Source organism: Emys orbicularis, chromosome 10 (genome assembly GCF_028017835.1).
Source record: "Emys orbicularis isolate rEmyOrb1 chromosome 10, rEmyOrb1.hap1, whole genome shotgun sequence".
In the NCBI taxonomy this organism is placed as follows: Eukaryota; Metazoa; Chordata; order Testudines; family Emydidae; genus Emys; species Emys orbicularis.
In genome coordinates this window covers 56,615,882-56,637,227 of record NC_088692.1, presented here as the reverse complement: position 1 = coordinate 56,637,227, position 21,346 = coordinate 56,615,882, and the positions used below count along the sequence as shown (strand labels likewise).

The 21,346-nt window shown below is 40.0% G+C and overlaps 1 protein-coding gene across 1 annotated transcript in view; it reads left to right on the top strand.

The window, feature by feature from the left end:
- Positions 1 to 21,346, top strand: part of TLN2 (talin 2) — a 178,162-nt gene that overhangs the window by 95,062 nt on the left and 61,754 nt on the right. The window contains exons 37-41 of the mRNA XM_065411565.1: positions 1,394 to 1,526; positions 3,255 to 3,356; positions 7,329 to 7,499; positions 16,525 to 16,671; positions 20,329 to 20,430. Coding sequence (XP_065267637.1) covers positions 1,394 to 1,526; positions 3,255 to 3,356; positions 7,329 to 7,499; positions 16,525 to 16,671; positions 20,329 to 20,430 — 655 coding nt within the window. The remainder of the gene's footprint in view (positions 1 to 1,393; positions 1,527 to 3,254; positions 3,357 to 7,328; positions 7,500 to 16,524; positions 16,672 to 20,328; positions 20,431 to 21,346) is intronic.

Genomic DNA, 21,346 nt, shown 5'->3' with positions numbered 1-21,346 from the left:
GCCCCAGTACCTTATCCAGTAATGTGGAATAAAATGGTAGTACCTAATGGCCCATGCTGCCGTTGTCATTTTATCGATGAAAACCATATAAAGGGACTTGAACGCCATTTGCTTTCCATAGAGCAAATATTTCTTATCCTATATACTGAATAGTAAGTCGTGGATAGCTAAAGGGACGAGGGAGCTGTGGTAAGAAAGTTACTTTTTGTCTATTGCCCTCCATTATTTTATTTGTTCTTAGAAGCTTGAAAATGAAATTTAATTCCTTAGTAGCTTGTGCCTTTGTCTGTTTGACAAATATTGATTGCATTCTATGGTACACAAGGTCTCTCTGTTTGTACTTTGTGCGCAATCATCATTGCATTGATGATTGCACAGCTCTGGAAAGTGGGGGTTTTGCCAAGTTCCTCCTCTTATTGAGTTTAAAGCAAATAGAGCAGAAAATATGGTAGGACCTATGTAAATTGGAACATATTTAAAACATACTTAGCAGTATGCAGAACGTGGAAAACATTCCCTACAAATGACAATAATTTTGAGGCAAATCAAACGGGATGTCTAGGATTCTGATTCAGCAAAGCACATTCTGAAGTGCTTAGCCATATCAGGACCAAAATAACTTGAATGCTTGTTCTCTACTACAGTTTTTTTTCTGTTTACTTTATAAGATTGTTCTTGTGTGTGTGTGTGCGCACGCGTACCTTAATTTTAGAAGAATCACTAAATCTCTTGTATGCAAATTTAAACACGCATGAAAAGAGGGATTACATTATGTATTCTAACTGTTAGTGGAACTGGGTACTGAGTGAATAAACTGTTTGTTGGTGGCTGTGTACTGCATCTAAGGTAATATTGTCCTTTCAGGATTTTATACTTCAACTACAAACTGCCAGTCTAGATTAAAGTCCCACAGATTAATTTCCATTAAAATGTATTTGCATTTGAGAGTAAAACTTACCTAATACCCAAGGAGATCTTCATGGAGCTATTGGCTGTTTTCTCCCCTGCATTCAACAGAAGGTGGGAGGCTTTGTTCATCTGTCTCAGTTGCTCCTTAAAGTCCTGCTTTTTCAAGTCCTCTGCCATGACCACCTTAGGAGGGCTCTTTTCTGAGGTGGCTAGTACAGCTACTTATTCACCTGGGAGAGTATCATGGTTCTGCTTCATTAAAGGCTCCCTTTTCTTGCCAAATCCCTAGGACTTACATGCCACAAAACATCCAGAATATCTCAGCTATTTATGTGTCTCAAACCCTTATTGGTACAACAAACCTAGTTCTCTTTCTTGCTGCCCCACTTGTAGTGTATTGTCTATTAATGAAATAAATTTGTGTGTGAATTCATGAATGAGGATCTCCTTCAACCTTAAATTACCATATCTTCTTTTGTTTCAGGGACAAAGCCCCGGGCCAGAGAGAATGTGATTACTCCATTGATGGAATCAATAGATGTATTAGAGATATTGAGCAAGCTTCCCTTGCAGCAGTCAGTCAGAACTTGGCCACAAGGGATGACATCTCAGTTGAGGTAAGGCAGACTGCACTGTAACTGAGTAAAATTAAGCACTCATACTTGCCTTTTGCTTTTCTTCATATCAGAAGGAAAACATTGGAACTAGGAACTGTGTAGAGGCAGCACAGACTGTCCTCAGGGCAGAAATTTTCCCATTAGAAGGCTCTTACGGCAAATCCGCAAATTTGTTCATGGGGAGACTGATTTCTGGCCTAATCTGGGGTGTTTAATGGTGGTGTTAATAGGGCTTTATGATAGGAAAAGTAGTGAGGCAAAATGAAATTTGGGATGACATTGACATTTGTCTGTTGGGGAATGGAGCTTGCTTAAATTGTATATAAGATTGTAAGATGGGGAAAAAGCAAGGGAACCAGAAATGCAGATGAAATGAGTGTTTTGTTAAGGGTGGATGACTAGATGCGATTTAGCAGCTCATCAGAGCAGGCCTGAGGGACATCATTTTTGCATATTTGCTTTTGTGCCTTAATACTAAGATATCATACATTGATCAACTGCTAGAGTAAATTGGACAGCAGACAGCACAGTCCCACGCTAAGCATTCCACATTGCAAGTGTTCAATATATTCATGAGAGAAAAGCTGCTAACAATTACTCATAGCATGTAGTGAGCACTCTGAGTGATAAACTTCATATTTTAAGTAAAGTTCCTCATTAATGCTAAATGTTATCACTGTCCCTGTCTCCTACACAAAACAGCTTTACACTTGCTTCCAATTTTAATGAAATTGGTATGAAGTTCTTCTCTCTCAAATTTGCCCTCTTGCATTTGCACATGAGAGTGGTTATTTATTTTCAAGCTAAGCAGCACTGCTAGATACACCACTAAAACTTTTATCTTCCTGGAGTGGCTCAAAAGAAATAGAAGTGCATAAAGTTACCACAAAAGTGGTTTGTTTGTTTTTTAAAAACAACTTAATTCCTCTTTCCTCTTGTTAAAAATGTCCATCCTGTTTTGCACCTTGCTAATAGTGTTAGAAGTTTGAATAAGCATTACTCAAGCTACCAAGTCTTATTTAAAGCAATATGTAAATAAAGCAAATCATAAAGATGCTGTTTTATTTCTTGTTTTTTGCAGGGCGAGCTAAATCCTGGCTACCAAGGCATTAACTGCCTTTGAACTAGAGGGAAATAGTTCTAGTATTGGCATTTCTAACACCTGTCCTTCTTTATCCTTATGTCTCCACTACGTATTTTGGAGTCCAGTCCATATCTTCTACTTGGAGATTACTTATTTTTCCGTTCCCTTTCATATCAATGTATATGGAGTCCACAATTAAAACTTTCCTCTTTGTGCTGCACTGTTGCCTTGAAAGTGCTGATTCATGTTTAGCTCAGCAGTCCTGGTGATTTTTCTGAGCAGTCTAATGTCATTAAATCAGAGGCAACAATAGCATCACTTGTCATGTTACTACTGGAGCTAGAAGCGAATGGAGGAACAGGCACTGCAAGCCAGAGCTGGAAGGAGCTTTTTTTTCCGCCTTGCCTCATGATTATGTACAGCAAACAGCCTCTGTCAGGGCACCCCGCAAGAGGGGAAGATAAATGTGGAGAAATGGACAAGCATGTAAATAAAACTTACTAGTTTGCATCTGCTCTTTATACTGTTGAATGTGGTTTGACAGAGTTCTTTGCAGTTCAGCTGGCATGAGGGTATCTTGTGAAATAGTGTGGCTCAGTGAATGAATTGCTGTGGAAAGAACTGACAATGTCTCTTTTTGTTAGGCTTTACAGGAGCAGCTGACATCAGTTGTTCAGGAAATTGGGCACCTTATTGATCCCATAGCAACAGCAGCTCGGGGAGAGGCAGCTCAGCTGGGACACAAGGTACTTGGTCCTGTATTTATTGTAATTTCTAAAGTCCTGATTCCTTTGAGTGTATGGAATTGTCTTGTGTCAGTAATGAGACCACGGTAGATGCTACAGTGTGTTGTAAGCTTATTCACATTAAATTAAAAATGTACAGGGAAATATGGATGGGGGGAAAGATCTTGGATTCCTGAAGGCAGAAAATTTAAATCAGAGGCAAAAATTGTTTGAATCTATTTGCCTAATTATTGCGAAGTACAGGACATACAAGATTGCTCACTGTCCTCGGGCTACTTCGATACACAACCATAATAGCTTCAATTCCTGGCCACATGAGGGTGAATTGAGGACTGATCTTTGGAGTTAATTCTGGATTTTTAGGGTTTTTATAAGTTTAAGTGCTTTTTAAAGTAATTATTTCATTAAAAAAAGGCCTTTGCGTTCTTTTCATTTTGGATTTTAATGATGCTTTTTAAAATGTCTGCTTCTTTATATCCCTAACACTGTGGGTATTGAGTGCTTTTCCTGTTTAGCATATAACTAGGTGTTTTAGGACTTATTAAAAATGTCTAATTACGTCTTGAAGACCTCAGTCTATTGCATTAACACTTGCTTAATTGCAAAAATGTTTATTTTTAGATTGATGTAGCAAATATGCAGATCCTTGGCAGGTGGAATCATTAAAAGGTGGTATGTCCATCCACAGGGAGGGGAGGAGGAGTTAAATGGGTCTTTGACATAACTAGTAGAGCTCAACAATGCTAATCGGTGTTAAAATATCAGTACAGATGTACGGTATAAAAAACCTAAGATATAAAAAGGACATGTTATGCAGCTGATTTTCAAGCTTCAGTAGCTTACCCCTTGTAAATTCCTGGTGCCCTGCCAAATTTTCCTTTAGAAGTCTAGTCATGGGTGAGTTACTGAAAGGCCAATACAACTTGTATCAATTTAAAAATTGCCAAATGTGTTTAACTGTAAAAGAAACATGTCTCAGGCCTGCAGTTCCAGTGAAGATTTGCTACTGAATGTTGTCTTCAAAACGGAAAGATTATGGAGAGGCTCGGACTCAGGTTGTGCTATAAACTACTACAATAGATGTGTGTTGTAGTGTACAAAACACTTGTTCCTCTTGGGGCTTTAGTTTAGCATATTAAACATATAAAAAACAACTATTGCCACCTTACAAAGTTATATGTACTGGGTTTTAGCAATTTCTCAGAAATTATTTATTACCATATTCTGAAATATATTTAATTTTGAGAACGATAAATGTAATCTTTCTATGTCAACCCATTTAACATGGGAAAGACAGAAGCAAATAATTATTTCTTTTATTTTTGTCTTCATGTGTTAGATTTTCTGAACACTTGATATCTATTGGTGTCTATTTAGTTTTGGATAATCATTAAATAACTGAGGCATTTGATATTGCCTTGGTTTATAGCAACTTTGTATACCATGATTAGATTAATGTTTTCTTTGGCTCAGAGTAACTCAGACTCTAAATCAGTGATTCTCAGATCTCAGTGGTTCAGGAGCTAAAGGAGCAATCAGCATTATCCAAAAGAGCCACAATAGAGTGAATTCATTGTTTCATTTACTAAAGTACTATATATTCATATTTAAAACAATCTGACTGGGGAAATAGTTAGCTTTTTAGATATATAAAATTCTCACAGCAAAATGACTGACCAAGTATTATTATTTTATCAACTACAGTTGGTTAATAAGATACTAATCCTGATTGGTTAATAACTTAGATTGGTTAATAATTAAATCACGGCATTTTGATATCATGTGCTCCAAAGAGCTGTAGGAGACACATTAGAGAGCCACAGTCTGAGCATCACTGCTCTAGATGGAAAAGATGTGTGCTATTAAATGGTCATCTCCATCCTCTTGCCCATGCATGGTGGTTCTTTATATACCAAATAAATCAGCTATTCTCTATGTGGGAACGTCCACCGTTTTACATGAATAAAGTGATATGGTTTCCACAGCTTCCTTTGAAAGACTTTGCCACCATTTAATAGATCTCACATTTAGAAAGTCTCTCTTGATATTCGGCCTAACTTTCTTTAGTTTCATCCTGTTTCTTGTTTATGTTTTTGTAAGCAAAATAAGGAAGAGGAATTACTTGGATGTTTCCAGGCTTCAAATATTAGTTGACCATTATCCATTTAGTCAATGTTTTACTGAATTAGACATAAACATATTTTTAGCTACATTATACTATATTTTTATGTTCTACTGATTTTTCCTCCTAAGCCAGTCGTTGCAGAAACTTAATCATTTTTATAGCTCTTCTGAGAAGTTCTTTCACTTTAATGTCTTTCCATTTCTGGAAAGGACTGCAGAACTGTGTGCTATATTCTACATGCTGTTTCAGCAGTGCGCGATGGATTGCTATTTATGTGTGTTGCGATGTCTTACCTCGAAGTAAGCAGGTCCAAAGTCGTACTGACTTCCTTGCCAACAGCTGTGATAGATTCTACATCACAGGCAATTTTTAAATCAAGATAGAATCTATCTTTTAGAAAAATATCCTATCTCAGCAGGAATTAATTTAGGGAAGTCCTATAGTCTCTGTTACAGAGGAGGTCAGACTGGCCTCAGAATATTTTAATCTTTTAGGAGATTTAAAGCCTGCTCCTTCTTGATTACTTCTAGAGTGGAACCAAGACCATTCATGTTGTATTGGTTCTCAAACTTTTGTATTGGTCATCCCTTTCACACAGCAAGCCTCTGAGTGCGACCCCCTTATAAATTAAAAACACTTTTTTTTATATTTAACACTATTATAAATGCTGGAGGCAAAGCAGGGTTTGGGGGTGGAGGCTGACAGCTCGTGACCCCCACATAATAACCTCGCGGCCCCCAGTTTGTCAAATTTTCATTTCATTTGCTTTGGGTGAGTTGTGTGTCAGCCAGTAGTGGAGGGCCTTCAGCAGCACAACAGTGAATTAGTTGAGTAACTTGGGGAAAGAATGAGACTACATGAGGTTTTGAAGAACCTCTCAGTACAGGAAAAAAGTCAAACCAGAATAAGGTAGCTCAGAATAAATTACCAGTGGAATTGGTCTTGAAGTACTGCAATGAAATATATGCAAAGTATTGATTCCATTTAACCTCTATTGGACAACTTCTGTCAAACTGTTTTTGTTAGTCAATTGAGAAACTGTTTATTCTTCCATTTAAATGTTATTTATAAGAACCACCTCTGTTTCTGTCTAATCCACTCTGCTATACTTGATACGTGCTTGAATCTATTGATGCTCACTATTTTAAGAGTATAAGCGTGTGATTTGGCCACTTCACTCCCTTACGGACCTGCTTATTCGTGGTAGAACAGCAGACTATATCCTGAGGCAATATTAGCCCTTCAGCAAAATATAGCATCTTAAAAAATGTTTCTGAATCATTCAGGTCTTTTTTGGGATAAGACTTAAATGAGGCTTTCAGAGAAATTTGTTTGTTCCTTCATAGAGACAGTAATTGTCTGAAAGGTTCAAAATATAGACTGTCTATCTGAGATCAAATAAATCTCTTCTGAAATTCCAGGTGCAAGACATTCTACTCTGTTATCTGTTGTCTGCAACCAAACATGAGAAATTCCAGCATTTAATTACAGATCCTTCCCCATGTGGTGGAGGAGACTGTCTTCGTTTATGCCCTTAAGTACTGTCTGACTTCCACGTCAGTTTTGAAAACAATTGGATCTGACGTCAGAGTCTCACACGCAAAGTTGAGAACATCTGAGAGGGAAGCATTGCTATATTGCAGCGTTCACAGCTGAAGAAGAGATGGAATACCTTAGGAAGACATTAGAATGAACTATATTTCATGCTAATCTGAAGCATTATGAAGGTGTGCTATTCAAATTATGCTCAAAGAACAGCTAGAGATCTCCTTGATGTTAATTAGAGAGGGATGTTGTCTCTTCTCGGAAACTGGATCTCAAGCTTTTCATCATCTCTGTTGTCTTAGGTTACGCAACTGGCGAGTTACTTTGAACCCCTGATTTTAGCTGCAGTTGGTGTGGCATCCAAGATGCTAGATCATCAGCAACAGATGACTGTCCTGGACCAGACAAAGACACTAGCAGAATCTGCCCTCCAGATGCTGTATGCAGCCAAAGAAGGAGGAGGAAATCCCAAGGTATAGTACATGTGTGTAATGAAATGGGGAGCAGTCATTAGAAACAGTCATCTGAAATGAATCCTGCAGTGTTAGAGTGGAATCTAGAAAGTAGCAGTGGACAATAGGATTGTATGTTAATTATCAGATATTTTATTTTCTCGTAATGGTGACTCACAGATAAGCCCTTCTGCAAGTTTGTTGTTTTCCTAAGAATTTAAGTCTTTGTTGTTTTCCTTTCAATTGTGAAAAATAGCAGCAAGCTAAGATCATTAGGGGAAAACTATATTCTGACTGCTGTGTGAAGTATTAATAATATTCTAAGCATGCACACACAGTTTTAGTTACATATGATATAGAAAAATGCTTGTATATACATTAAGCATTCATCTTTAGTGTATACTATCCTGGCTTTAACGTCCATTAATTTATTTAATTACCGCCACAATTGTCATGGTAAAGGACAGGCAAATAGAATTTTGTGCTGGGTTTCCAAGTATTTGACAGTTTTGCAAAGCTGTTGTAATATATAACAGTATATTAAGACCTCCAGAAAAATGTGTAATCAATAAGTCTTTCACACATTAGATGTTAGCTGAACTGATGAATAACTCAAAGATTTTGCCTCATTTATGTTTTTGTAAGAAGAAAAGGAATAACTTGATTATAAAATGGCTCCCCAAGCATCTGGAAAAAACCCTAAGTACTTTTTTAAGGATCAGGAAATAAAGAATACATAGTAACACAGCCAAATATAATATCCATTTAATTTAGAGGTTATTAGAATATAACAATGCTTGGTCAATATATGAACTAAAAAATGCCTCCAGTTTTCCAGTGTTGGAGTTACTAATTGTACAGCATGTCACTACTGATTTACAGCAGCTGACACAAACAGGATGGACACAAATTATCACTGTGTACTTTTTCTCTCTCTCTCTCTCATTTGGTTGAAAATATAATTATAAAAATCTTATTGCTTAACAAGATCCCTGAACAAAACAGTCCTTGCAGGTTGTGTGAAGGTGCTTCTGTGGTTATCAGGGCAGAGAGAAGGGATGGCTTGGAGATACAAGCACCAGGTTTGGAACACTTAATCACATCTTTGAATCCTGACAGGGTCAGTTCAGCCCATCCTTTTGAATAATCAGTAAAATACTCTTTACTGTACAGGCAGTCCTCGGACTTACAACACGATTGGTTCCTGAAAATTATGTTGTAACTCGGAACCGCAATCCACTCCATTGCGGGACCGACCATCATAAAGTCAAAACCAATTGTCATAAGTCGAATCAGGGTGTCAGTTCAGAAGTGTCATAAGTGCCATTTGTCGTAAGTCGAACGTCGTAAAGTTGAGGACTGCCTGTAGTTTATGCTTTGGGGGGGTGTGGGGGCACGGGGTATTGGTATGCTCAAGACCTTAAAAGCCAGTCTTGTTGGCTTTGAGATTCCTGGGTACTAATTGCAAGAGCATGTCCTTGGCCAAAATAACTTGTATTTTTACCTTCTGCCTCTAATGTTCTTTGGGTTGTGTGCGGCCTTCTTTGGTCAGCTGCTTCTTTCCAGCTTCATGAAGGGTTTACATTTCCATGGTGTGTTCTGCATATGGTTTAGGAAGTATTCCATGTAGATGTTGCCTAACTGGGTGCATATAAATTGTTTTTGAACTCTGAGACTTTCAAATGGCGATAGGGCTGATGGATTTAGAACAATGTATCTCGTTTAGAAAGCAGTTGGGTAACTAAAACTACTTTACACATAAGCTTAACACACTAATACCCGTGTAGAGATGGTCAGGTGCAAAAAGGTTTCCTTTGTATCTGAGCCAAAACTCATTGAAGTCAACAGAAGGATTCTCTTTGACTTCAGTGAATTCTGGTTCAAGTTCCTTATATGGAGTCCTGGCTGGGCTGGGGAGGACAGGACTTTCTCTTCCCCTGCACGGCATCCAGGGCCGCATCAGACCCACCCCCAGGTTTCTTCCCCGGCTGTAGGAAGCTCTGCAAACTCCCTTCCTCCCTCCCCCCACCCTGTGCTTCCTGCACCCATAGCTTCTCAGCTGCAGGGGGAGGGATCACTGTACAGGGAGCTATTTCTCCATCTGCCCAACCCCTGTGCAGCCAGACCCCCTCATACCCAGACCATCCCAGCGAGCCTCACTTCCCCCCCTGCACCCAGAGCCCCACTCCCCTTGTACCTGACCACCCTAACAAGCCACCTGGATCTCCACCCTACCAAGTCCCAACCAGCTGCACCTGGATCCCCACCCCAATGAGCCCCACTCCCCCAGCATCTGGACCCCCTCCACTGAACCCACACACACCCAGACCCCCCCTCACTGAGCCCCAACCACCTTCACCTAGATGGACCCCCCTGCAGAGTCCCATTACCGTTGCACCCAGAACTCTCCAACAAGCCCCTGTGCATCCAGATCTCCCCCACACCTGGATCCCCCACTGAGCCTCCCGCACCCAGATTGCCCCACACAGAACCCTCTCAACCCCCACCTGGATCCCCCCACACTAAGCCCCTCCACACTTGGATCCTGCCTTGCTTAACCTGCCTACCCAAATCTGGTGCACCTGTCACAGAGAGGCAGGGCCCTGGGGTGTTTCTGGGGCTGGCCCGGTCCTTGCACTGTGTCAGGTTTGTGTGAAGCCTCACCACTGAGTCCGTGTCCTGGAGGGGGAGCTCTGCACAGTGATCTCCCACCTCTGTGCAGCCAGTGTCCTGTGCTCCCCAATGCCATGCTGGAACCTCCACATTTATTTGACAAATAAAATTTGTGGAATTTTGCAGAATTTTAAAATATTGTGTGCATAATTTTTATTTTTTTGGCGCAGAATGCCCTCAGGAGTACCATACTTCAGGAAGACCTCTCAGATGACATGGGACCAATGTTACTTCATGGTGGGCACTAGCCTCCACAGATACTTGCCTTTTGGGCTGAGCAATGGGGGGGGGGGTAGTTTTCTTCCAGTGTAGTGCAGAATAGGATGGGCCTTGGGTTTGCTAATACCCATTGTCTGTTGGAGGCAATGGCACCTACCTTTGTCTGTCAGGTGACCCTTTCTGGATGAATCCACAAAAGGGCATTGACACCTACAGAATGATTTAATGGAGGCATCTAAATATCTCTTGAATGTTAACTTCTGGCCATTTCCAATCTGAGCTGAACTCTGAACAAAGGCATTGAGGTGAGAGCTCCCTATTGCATTCCCATTCCATGGAGCCATTCTGTCCATATATAAATCTTCTTTCCTTGCACTATCGAGTTGCCGGCTCTTGAGCAATCCTAACACTTTTGTCCCGTCTACACTCACTCCACATTCATGCAATCTGAATTGTTCATAGTACTTCAAAAAAAAAGTGCATCAACCGTATGGTATTTAAATAAATCGGATGGTGATTGTATGTTTCAGCTTATGTTATCTAAATCCCACAGTGTGTTCTAAAATTTGGTAGTGAGCGTAATTGCCTGTTGGCTTGTTTCTTCTGCTAGGCTTGCTCTGATTGCCTGTTGCCTCATCTTGTTCAGTAAACACTGACTTCCTTCATTCCCGTCCTCCACTTCTTCTCGATTAATAAATTGGGCATCATTATTGACATCGAATAATGCAGTATCACAGACCTAGGATATAGGGCAGAGATGATAGGGAAATACAAATGCTGTATCCTCGATTGTTGGCAATACCAAAGAACATCGGGGCTGATATTTAAGGACTCCTGCAAGAGTTAATTTAGAATTTAATGCTTAAAAAAATACTGCATTAGCTTGAGCATATCCCATGCAGTGCCTCCAGGTGAGCCAATACTTGCATACATAGGCTTTTATACTTCACTTTGCCACACTCACGCAAGTCTATTGTGTAGCCTGGAAAAGACTTCTGATCAATGCAGCCATTGTTTATCCTTTCTGCTGCCTGTGCTTGGCTGCTCAGTTTACGTTTGTATAGTAGAGTGAACAAAGATGGTTCCATCTGTTCTGAAGATGCCTGACAAGGAAATCTTTTCTGAAGCTTGTTGCGTCACTGAAATGAAATACAGAGGAGGAACAAATGTAATAAATAAGGAACTGCTGCCTGATGATTCATTCAAACCAAGCAGAGCTTTCAGCTTTAAATTTTATATATTTGTAGTTGTTTTATATCCCTACAAGTTGCTAAATCTCTTCAGTGTGCACAATACCTAGATGTTGTATCTGTCACTGAAGGTTTGCCTAAATATAACTGAAGCACAGGAAGGAAGATGATACCAGCAAAAATGCAAAGGGAAATGGTGGAGGTTGAAGGCTGAACTACATATGCATGAAGCTCCTCACTGGACTTAACCAAATCATCTGAGCTATGATGCTTGCGTTCAAAAATCAAACTTTGTCACCTTATTCCCTTTATGTAAAAGAATTTGCTTCATTATCTTTGGGCTGTTTGGGGGAAGCGGAGAGCTATATTTTCCCTTGAAACATTTTTACCAGTGCTATTAGCTTTCCCAGGAGTTAAGAGCGTGCATGAAGAGGAGATGAGAGCACAATTCATTTATGCGTGCTTTGTAAGGAGGTATTGGTATTTCTGCCAGCTTCAGCTAGTATGTTTGGGTTGGGAGAGTTGAAAATTCAAGGTGTACAGGTCTCTGGGAAATATCTCAAACTGGAGGGAAAAAAATAATGTGGATTCAGCTGAAAGAATTGCATGGCCAAGAAGGACTAGCTCATTCCCATTGGTCCCTGTATTAGCAGTAGATCAACAGGCATATTGCTATGCCTCATCACAAGCATATACATTAAGCTGTTTATAATAGCGATGGGTTGTGTGAGTTACTCATCTGATACACTATATTAAGTAGAGCTGGTCAAAGTAGGTGATCAGGAAAATGTAGTCCCTTTTTTGTAGTTCACATTTTGAGGCTTTTTTGAGTTCTGAGAATAATCTGGTCCAAAGCACATTCAACCCAGTTAATACTGTTTCTAAAACATGCTGAATTGTTATAACATACTTTTATTAAATCTAATAGTGAATTGCTCTCATTTTCTTAATTTGTCAGTCAAATTTCTCAAAGCAGTAGATCAGGGATCTCAAACTCAAATCACCACAAGGGCCACATGAGGACTAGTACATTGGCCCGAGGGCCGCATCACTGACACCTTTTCATACAACGATACAAAAGTATAGTAAAAAATGAAGAGTAATGTAGTATGCTATTAAAAGTCAATGTATTAACTTTTTTAAAACTGTAATGCAAAAAGTCAGTGCTAATTTTGACAGTCATTTCATTTTTGGCCGTTTTGCTGGCAGTGTTTTGCATCAACCAGAGCATCAATATTAGGTTTGATATCCTGAGACGAAACCAGTCTCAGTGTTGCTTGCAAATTGTACCACATTCCATACAAAAAACTACACTAAGAGAATGTTAAGACTGCACAGTTGAGCACATGTGCCAAAATTAGGGTTACATACACAACTTTTTCTCTGCCCCTTTGAGACTATGTTATCATGTAATCCTTTAATTACAGGGTCATGTACTGTTTTTCATATAATATATACCTTTTTTCTACACCCTTAAATTGTATAGCATCTTACAGTGATTTTTCTACTGACTTTTATTGCGTTGTCACAGTAGCCCAATATATGCTTACTAGCAAAGGACTTACCACTTAGCCACTCAAGTTTATGGTAAGTATGAGTGAGGGTGGGCAAATGTGTGTTGTGATGGGAAGCTGTGTTGATTTGTGCCTGGGTTGTGTTGTGCTGGGAGATTTTGGTTGATTTGTGTCGGTGGCAAATAAGGGGTGTGTACTGGGGTGATGGGCTGTCTGTATTTGGACTTGCTGGTTGTGTTGTTGTGTAGGTGGTTGTGCTGATATATGAGGTGGCAGCTAGGCACAAGGGTGTGGCAGTCGGGCCAAGTAATCCACCATCTGTGAAGTCTCCGTCATACAACCAATGAAATTGTAGCATGCAAATTAGCTATTGAGTAAGGGTGGTGATTGGTTGAGTTATCTCTGATATCACAATGGTCTAGTACGCTTGGCACAGCAGAGATACACACCTTTCTGTAGTTGTACATCAATTGTCACATCAAAATAGCTGAGAACTTCAAAATTGGTTGGTAACAGACTGCAAAACCCCCACTCCACCCCTTCCATGAGGCCCCGCCCCTACCACACCTCTTCCCACTCTTTCCCCGCCCCCATTCCAACCCCTTCCCCAAAGTCTCCGCTCCCTCCCTGCCCTTATTCCAACCCCTTCCCCAAATCCCCGCCCCGGCCCTGCCTCTTCTCCGCCTCCTCCCCTGAGCGTGCTGCATCCCCGCTCCTCCCCCCTCCCTCCTGGAAAGTCCTAAGCGCCGCCAAACAGCTGATTGGCAGCGGGAAGCGCTGGGAGGTAGGCGGAGGAGCATGGACGTGGCGCGCTGGGAGGAGGTGGGGAAGGGGAGCTTGGCTGCCAGTGGGTGCAGAGCACCCACTAATTTTTCCCCATGGGTGCTCCAGCCCCGGAGCACCCACGAAGTTGGCACCTATGGCAGGCCGCAGGAAATAACTCTGTGGGCCACGTGTTTGAGACCCCTGCAGTAGATGATCCAACAGTGTTGAAGAATGAGGTTAGTAAGGAGTTTTTCTGAAATGTTTCTTTTGCCTGTCCTGCCCTGACTATTACCTAAGGTGTTTTGAACCAAGATAATTTAAAGTGTATTGGGTCCTCTTCATCAACTCTACTTGACCTCAGTATGGCCTATACTATAAACCAGGGGCTGGCAACCTTTCAGAAGTGGTGTGCCGAGTCTTCATTTATTCACTCTAATTTAAGATTTCACGTGCCAGTAATACATTTTAATGTTTTTAGAAGGTCTCTTTCTATAAGTCTATAATATACAACTAAACTATTGTTGTATGTAAAGTAAATAAGGTTTTTAAAATGTTTAAGAAGCTTCATTTAAAATTAAATTAAAATGCAGAGCCCCTGGACCGGTGGCCAGAACTCAGGCAGTGTGAGTGCCACTGAAAATCAGCTCGTGTGCCGCCTTTGGCACATGTGGCATAGGTTGCCTACCCCTGCTATAAACCTTGGGTACCTTGAGCAAGGAATCATTTTTGTCCCCTTCCCTCCCTCTCTTGGTTTGAAACCTCCCCTTTTAACTGCTCATCTTCCACCTTTGGTTGAAGCTTTACAACTTCCAGGGTGTGGGGAGTGCTCCAGGCATTATCCCCAGCTCTCTTCTATATTTCTTTTAGCCCTCTAGGTCACCTTGTTGCTAGCTTAAGGCTTGGCTTTATCTTGGCTGTCTTCACTCTATCAACTCCTGGCTATAACTTAAACTCTCACTGAATTTCTCCTTGGTAAAAGATTTTGTGTGTGTTGCATGCTCGCTCTCTCACTCACCTTACCTCAAACATCTAAATTAGCTCCCAAGACCAGAAACCTTGGAGTGATCTTTGGCTCTGGCTTTTATTCTTTCCCACATCACCCTTGACTGTACATCTCCCTGTAGGATTGTATTGGTACTAAATTCAAATTCCTCATTGATTTTTAGTGTCTCCCTAGCCAGCTCTGAAAAGTAGGAGGGCAATGTTAAATTGTGTTTTAAGTTACCTTGTATGTCTCCACTTTCTCAACTCAAACACAGCTATTTATTGCTCATCCTCTCACTCTGCACCCACTAGTTCTAGGTTCTTCCATTTATCTCTGCACTGGTGGCTGGCTCTTGTAGTGATCATTTTTAGCTAAAATGTTTGAGGAATGTCTTAGGAAACCCGGAAGCTAAGAACTCTTGATTGTTGTTCTTCCTCTTACCACTGTGATGCAGGACAAGTTACTTCATCTCTCTGCTTCACTTTTCTAAAACTGGGGTAATGCCTCCCTCGCAGGCTATTGAGAGGATTAATTTAGTCAGTGCTTCAGCAATACTTAAAGGTGGAAAACATTACACTCATGCTAAATATTTACCCATCTGAAACAAGTGAAACACTGTGGGCCAGTCTGATATCACAATGATAATAAATGTAACTGAGCAAAATCTGACCCAGAGTCACTTCCATTGTTTAAGTCTTGCCTTAAAACTTCCTGTTTCTCTTCAAGTTATAAGTGACTGAAAAGCATGTAATCCTGCTCTGTGCTGGAGATGCTATAGAAAAATGAAATTTAGAAATGCCCACATTAAAGGAGAGCGTGTTCTCCTTCCCATTGCTTCTCTTATTTTCTTGAGTTCTTTGTGTAAAAACAAAAATGTGCTTCTACCTGGATTTTCTGTTTTCACTGATTATATGGTTCAATTGAATAGCAAACGAGCTTGTTGATGTAGACCCTAATCATATGAGATGAGGGTTTTTGATTACAGAACTCTGGATTAATTACCTGTGTCAAGAAAGATGGCTATGGAAGAATCTCTCAAGAGTCTTAATTCCTACCTAGTGCTTTGGTAATTGCACATGTGTGGGATGCTTTCCAAACCTAGTATGTGCAAAATGTTCTTTCTTTCTGCTTATGCTTTAATCTGATTTTCAAATTGAGTGGTGTAAACAGGCTATATTGAAAGACTAGGTGCCCTACTTCCTTTCTGGCAGGGACCTTAGAAGTGCAGTTTTCAATGTCCTAAATGTTTAAAATTATCCCTGCTGAGTGGTCTCCCTTGCTTTCCTCAGGTACATAATCGGTAAAGATTAAGCACGTTTGACCCATACAGCTACCATTTATGACCAGGCCTTTTCTGAAACGGTTTAAAACGGGAATGATCTGTTGCCTTTCTTTAGCTTTATTTCCACTGCATTTACATGGTGATCGTTTTCCTTAATCTGTTGGCACGGAAAAGGGCTTGTTCTGTTTTAAACTACTCTGAATTTAGGGTATATTGAGTGAGTGAGGCATTCTCGTTCATATGAGATTGATATGTATCATGAATCAGTCTCTTTCCTGTTTAGCTTGAAATGAGATTTTCAAAGAGGCATGGTTAAAACCACCACAAGGTGCTGCCATAATAAGCATTATTTGCAGACCAAATGACTACTCCTGCACAGATGAGTTCTTAATCTCCTCTCTTACTCTCCCCTCTACAGGCATCTCACACTCACGATGCAATCACAGAGGCTGCTCAGCTGATGAAGGAGGCAGTGGATGATATAATGGTTACACTGAATGAAGCTGCCAGTGAAGTGGGAATGGTTGGAGGTATGATAGACTCAATAGCTGAGGCCATGAGCAAGGTGAGTATTTGGTACCTAGCAACCCCAAATTACATGGAAGGACATTAATGGTTATCCTAGATGATACTGGCAACAATTGCTTAACATTTAATGTATGTTCCATTATACCACTGAAGTAGTTCAGAGAGCCAGATGCTAAATGTTCCTTAAATGGCCAGTGCTAAGTCAGTTCAGCTTTCTGTGCTGATGGAACATGTTTTGATATTGATCATAAAGGCCTGAAGAGTTAAAAGTGTTTCTAAATTCTTTCACTAACCTGCATTAAACAGTAAGAGGTGGGTTGGGCGTGATTTTTAAACAAAGCCCTTGCTTTTACTCAGTTACATGGCAAACACCCAAAAAGCATTCATTCAAATTGAAAGTTTATTGATTAAACACAAGAAAGAAAAACAAGCATTTGTATTGAAACTGTGTTTGAGTGATTATGCAAACAAACTTAATCAGACCTTATCAAAGCCTCTCTCTCCTTTTGGAGTCAAAATATCAGTGTCCCTTATTTTCAGAGATGAAAAGGAAAAGGTTCTTTGATGAAAAGGAAAAGGTTAATTTTACTCTCAGTCCTGATCTGAAGAGCATTCACTTATTCTGTTCTTAACAAACAGATACAAGGTGAAGGAGTGACAGGATAGAAAAGAGGGGTGAAATAGGCTTTGATTGATGTTTCTGGAACACTGATTAGTTACAAGTGGATGCTTTGGCCGGCAAGTCAACCATGAGATCTGCTGCTTGGACCCTGGTTAGTTACAATCTGGTCAGGGCCATCATTTGGCGGCATCCTTTCTCTTTAGACAAGACAGGTTTGGTTGAATGCAGTATGATTGACTTCAGGATTTGATGCAAAGCCAGGAGAGTGAGATAGGATAGGAGGAACAAAATAGTGGGACAGAAAATAACACAACAAGGGGAATGCAATACAGGATCCTATGTGGCTTTGCAGTGCTGGTAATTAGATATTCTCCCGGGTTGGCTGAGGACTGGATATCATGATAATATGATGGCTTTCAGCACTCACGGGTGAAAACAAAGTTACTTAAACAAGAGCAAGGCCAGCCTGCCTTCCTTGTGGAAGAAAGTCCTTCAGTCCGGTTTACTCCTTCTGTCTGGGGATCAGGGAAGATGCGATGAGACAAGATGAGCTGGGATGCAAAGTTGGCTGTGGATGAGAGAGAGAATGTTTTTTTCAAAGTCACTTTTTAATAACCCAAAAAAGGGGAAAAGTGGGCGGCATCGTTCATCCACCTTATTATTTTATCCACCAATTAGACCTAATATCTGTCTCACTCATTTTGTTACATTAACTTCCAGCTCCACATCATCTGTTTTTAACAAGTATAATTTCAGCCATACTTGGATTATATCGACATGGCCTTTTTTGTTTAGACTAATCCAGTTTCTCTGTTTCATTCTCTTGCACCTCTTTAAAACATTCAATATTGTAAACAGAATGACCAGTTTTTCATGGTTATTGTAACATCTTACAAACTTTCACATGCTTTTTACAGTTGAGGTTAGGGTGACTTTGTAGGTCCAGCAATCACAACAAACCCTACCATATGAAACCATAAAACTAGGAGACAGTTAGAATTAATTGCAAAATAGTACTGATGCACATGATGGAACTTGCACTTTCAATAGACACAAAATCATTCCCTTTTGCTAGCACTGGTGGGATAGGATTATTTTGGAGACCTATTCCATTGAGTGGTGTACCAGTATTTAAAAAAACAATCAAAAATTAGAAATTTCAATTATTTGGTCTTGCAAATGAGTTAAACCACCTTGTAAATGAGCACTGGAGTAGTATTGGTTTAGCATTACAACATAGGTTTTTTTCCTCATTAAGTGACTCTCCCTTCTGACAACCGTCTTAGACTAGGACTTGTTTTGTCTTATTTGATAAAGATAACAATATACATAACAAGTTCCTGAAATGACAGGTGATAGAAACATTTCTGATATTCAAAGAAACAAGAAAGAGTGCTCTAAAGAGGAAATAATTATTTTCAGATACCTCTGTGTACTGGTTGATGGCATGGTCACAGTGCTTCAGTTGGCTGGAGACATAGTGCTGGGCTGCTTGATTTAATTGCATAGAGGAGCGTCATTTTAGACTACATCTGCTTTAAATGAAGTTAGCAGACTGTAATTTTCAGTTTTTGCTTTGATCATTTTTATCTCTATGTGTTAAGAACTTCCTTTCTATCTGCCAGGGTTTGTATCAAGTCTTCTCTTATGAAAGTCGTCCCCCCACCCCCCAGTTTAATATGTTTTTCCCCTCTTGGAAGACTCTTCACAACTAGGAGTTGGTTCTGAGGGCAGGTTGAATGTGGTAAACATTGCTGGTACAAAACTCTGCCATTTCAGAATTTTGAGTAACTTCCCTAGGAACTTTATCAATGATTAACGCTTCATTCAGATTCCTCATTCGCTTGTTCATTTTGAACCAACCTCAAAGAATTGAAGCTTACACTTGAATGAAGTACATGAAGGTCAAAGAGAAAACAAAACCTAACTAATACATTGGTGGTCATTTGCTATGGGGAAAAATGGGCAGTTATTTCCCTTCCCCTCGGCCAGGCTTTTCATCCGTCTATGTCTTCCATTATGTTTTTCACTTCTTGCATGCTCACTCACACACATTCAGCTTTTCAGGATATAATATCCCATATAATATTCTTTGTGCTAAAACATCTCCCTCCCCTTTCCCCCCCAGTTTTTCTTGAATGACACTCTGGTTGCATATCCATATGTAGAGGAGTTTGCCAATTTTAACACAAAATAACAAGTTGAAAGCTGTTGCATAGCAACCAAGTATGTGGGGCTTTCTAGGAAGAGAAATCAGAAGGATGGGTTAGCAATTATCTTCCCTTGAAGGGGAGTGTCTCAAAACTGTAATCTTTATTGTCTTGTCTAGGGTACTACCTTTTGTGGCAAAAATGCATATAATAGTCCTATAAATCCTGGGCAATATTTTCTGTCATGTTGTCTTCTAAAACAAGTTAGTCTGGTTTTAGTTAATGGCAGGGAAAATGAGATGAACTTGAGGAACACAGTGGAGGAAGCCACGTCTGAAGAGTCTTTACCTAAGATAATTAGCAAGTCTCGCTGAGAAAAACATAACTAGTAAACTGGGAGTATGCTAGTCTCAAAAGGAAGGTAGGGGAAGTTTAACTTATTAAGCAAATATATTTTCCATAATCTCTTGCTAACAAAAAAAAAATTAAACAATCTTATTTATACTAGGCTTCATGTTTAATTTTACTCAGTCTCTGGCATTTTGGTGGCTGAGTGGTATGCAGAATGGAAAGTTTTATGGCATGGCCTAAAGGAATGTTATAGAGACTAATCGGGTGAAAGATCTGTCTTGTGATCATTGTACATTCATTTTTAGATCTAATGGGCTGCAGGTCAGGGAAACTGAAAGAAAAAAAAAGAAAAAGTGATCTTGGGAAGAAAGTCAGGACTTGCTGAATATGTGGGCACTAAACTGCATATTCTATACAAATGACATGAAATTAGTGATGTAAGCTACGAAGCTTTACTGTACATTTGAGCTCATTTTGTATTTAACTTTGTGTTGTGCAATTGCAGTACTAGACTGAAAAGTTTAGTAATATGTGCCTGTGATTGCTTTCATGTTTTCCCCTCTCTCCACAGCTGGATGAGGGCACACCTCCAGATCCAAAGGGAACATTTGTTGATTATCAAACTACGGTAGTGAAATATTCTAAAGCCATTGCTGTAACAGCACAGGAAATGGTAAGAGAAACTAGCAAGTGTTCTATAAAATAGCTGGGTAACAACTATAGAGTATGTGTAAGAAATTCAAACCGCTGTACAGTGTTAATCTGAACCAATTCCGACTGGAGCCTTTTCTTTGTGACATTGACTTCCAGTTGATCTGTTTTGTGGGTAGGCAAAATAAGGGTGTTGACACCATTTCCTGGACTTCTTCATTGGAACCTGATTGTATGATGGACAGGAGTGCGATCTCTCTCTGGCTAACTCAAAGTACGGGGCTTTAAAGAATATATGCTGTTCTCTTTACCTTGCTGCCCAAAAGAACAAGCTGTGAAAACAGGAGAGAACACCTTAGGAGGCCTGTGCTGGAATTTGACAGTAACCAAAAGAGATGCCTCCATGAGGAAGAGGGTGGAGGGAATGGGGTAGAAATACAGCGTTCAGGAACAAATGAAGTGAAGCAAAAAGGAAGTTATGCTGATTACAGGGGAGAGAATGACGTTAGGAATAGCAGTAGTACAAAACTCTGTCCACCGTGTCATTATTGATCTGTCTTGGGCCTAGCTGATTTAGACTGTTGTAGACGTTGATATGATTTATACCCCCATCAAGAGAATAATACTTGAGCTGGTCTGTTACTTGAACCTGTCTTGAAACAATGGTTTGACTGTACCAGAACATTTTATGGCAGAGGATTTCTTTCCATTAGAGGCTGAACTAAGACCAACCAATTCATTTCATTAATTTGATCATGAAGCAGTCTGTTAACACGCCACAGCTGGTTTAAAACAGACTTGTCTAGCCAGTTTTACAATTTAAAAATTGAGTGGCTATATTCCTCCTACTGTAATGGGAAAAGCCATTGAATTTGGAAGTCTGTGTTAGTGAAATGTATTAGTGAAATGTGATGTCAAGTACTTCTCATGAGGCTTAC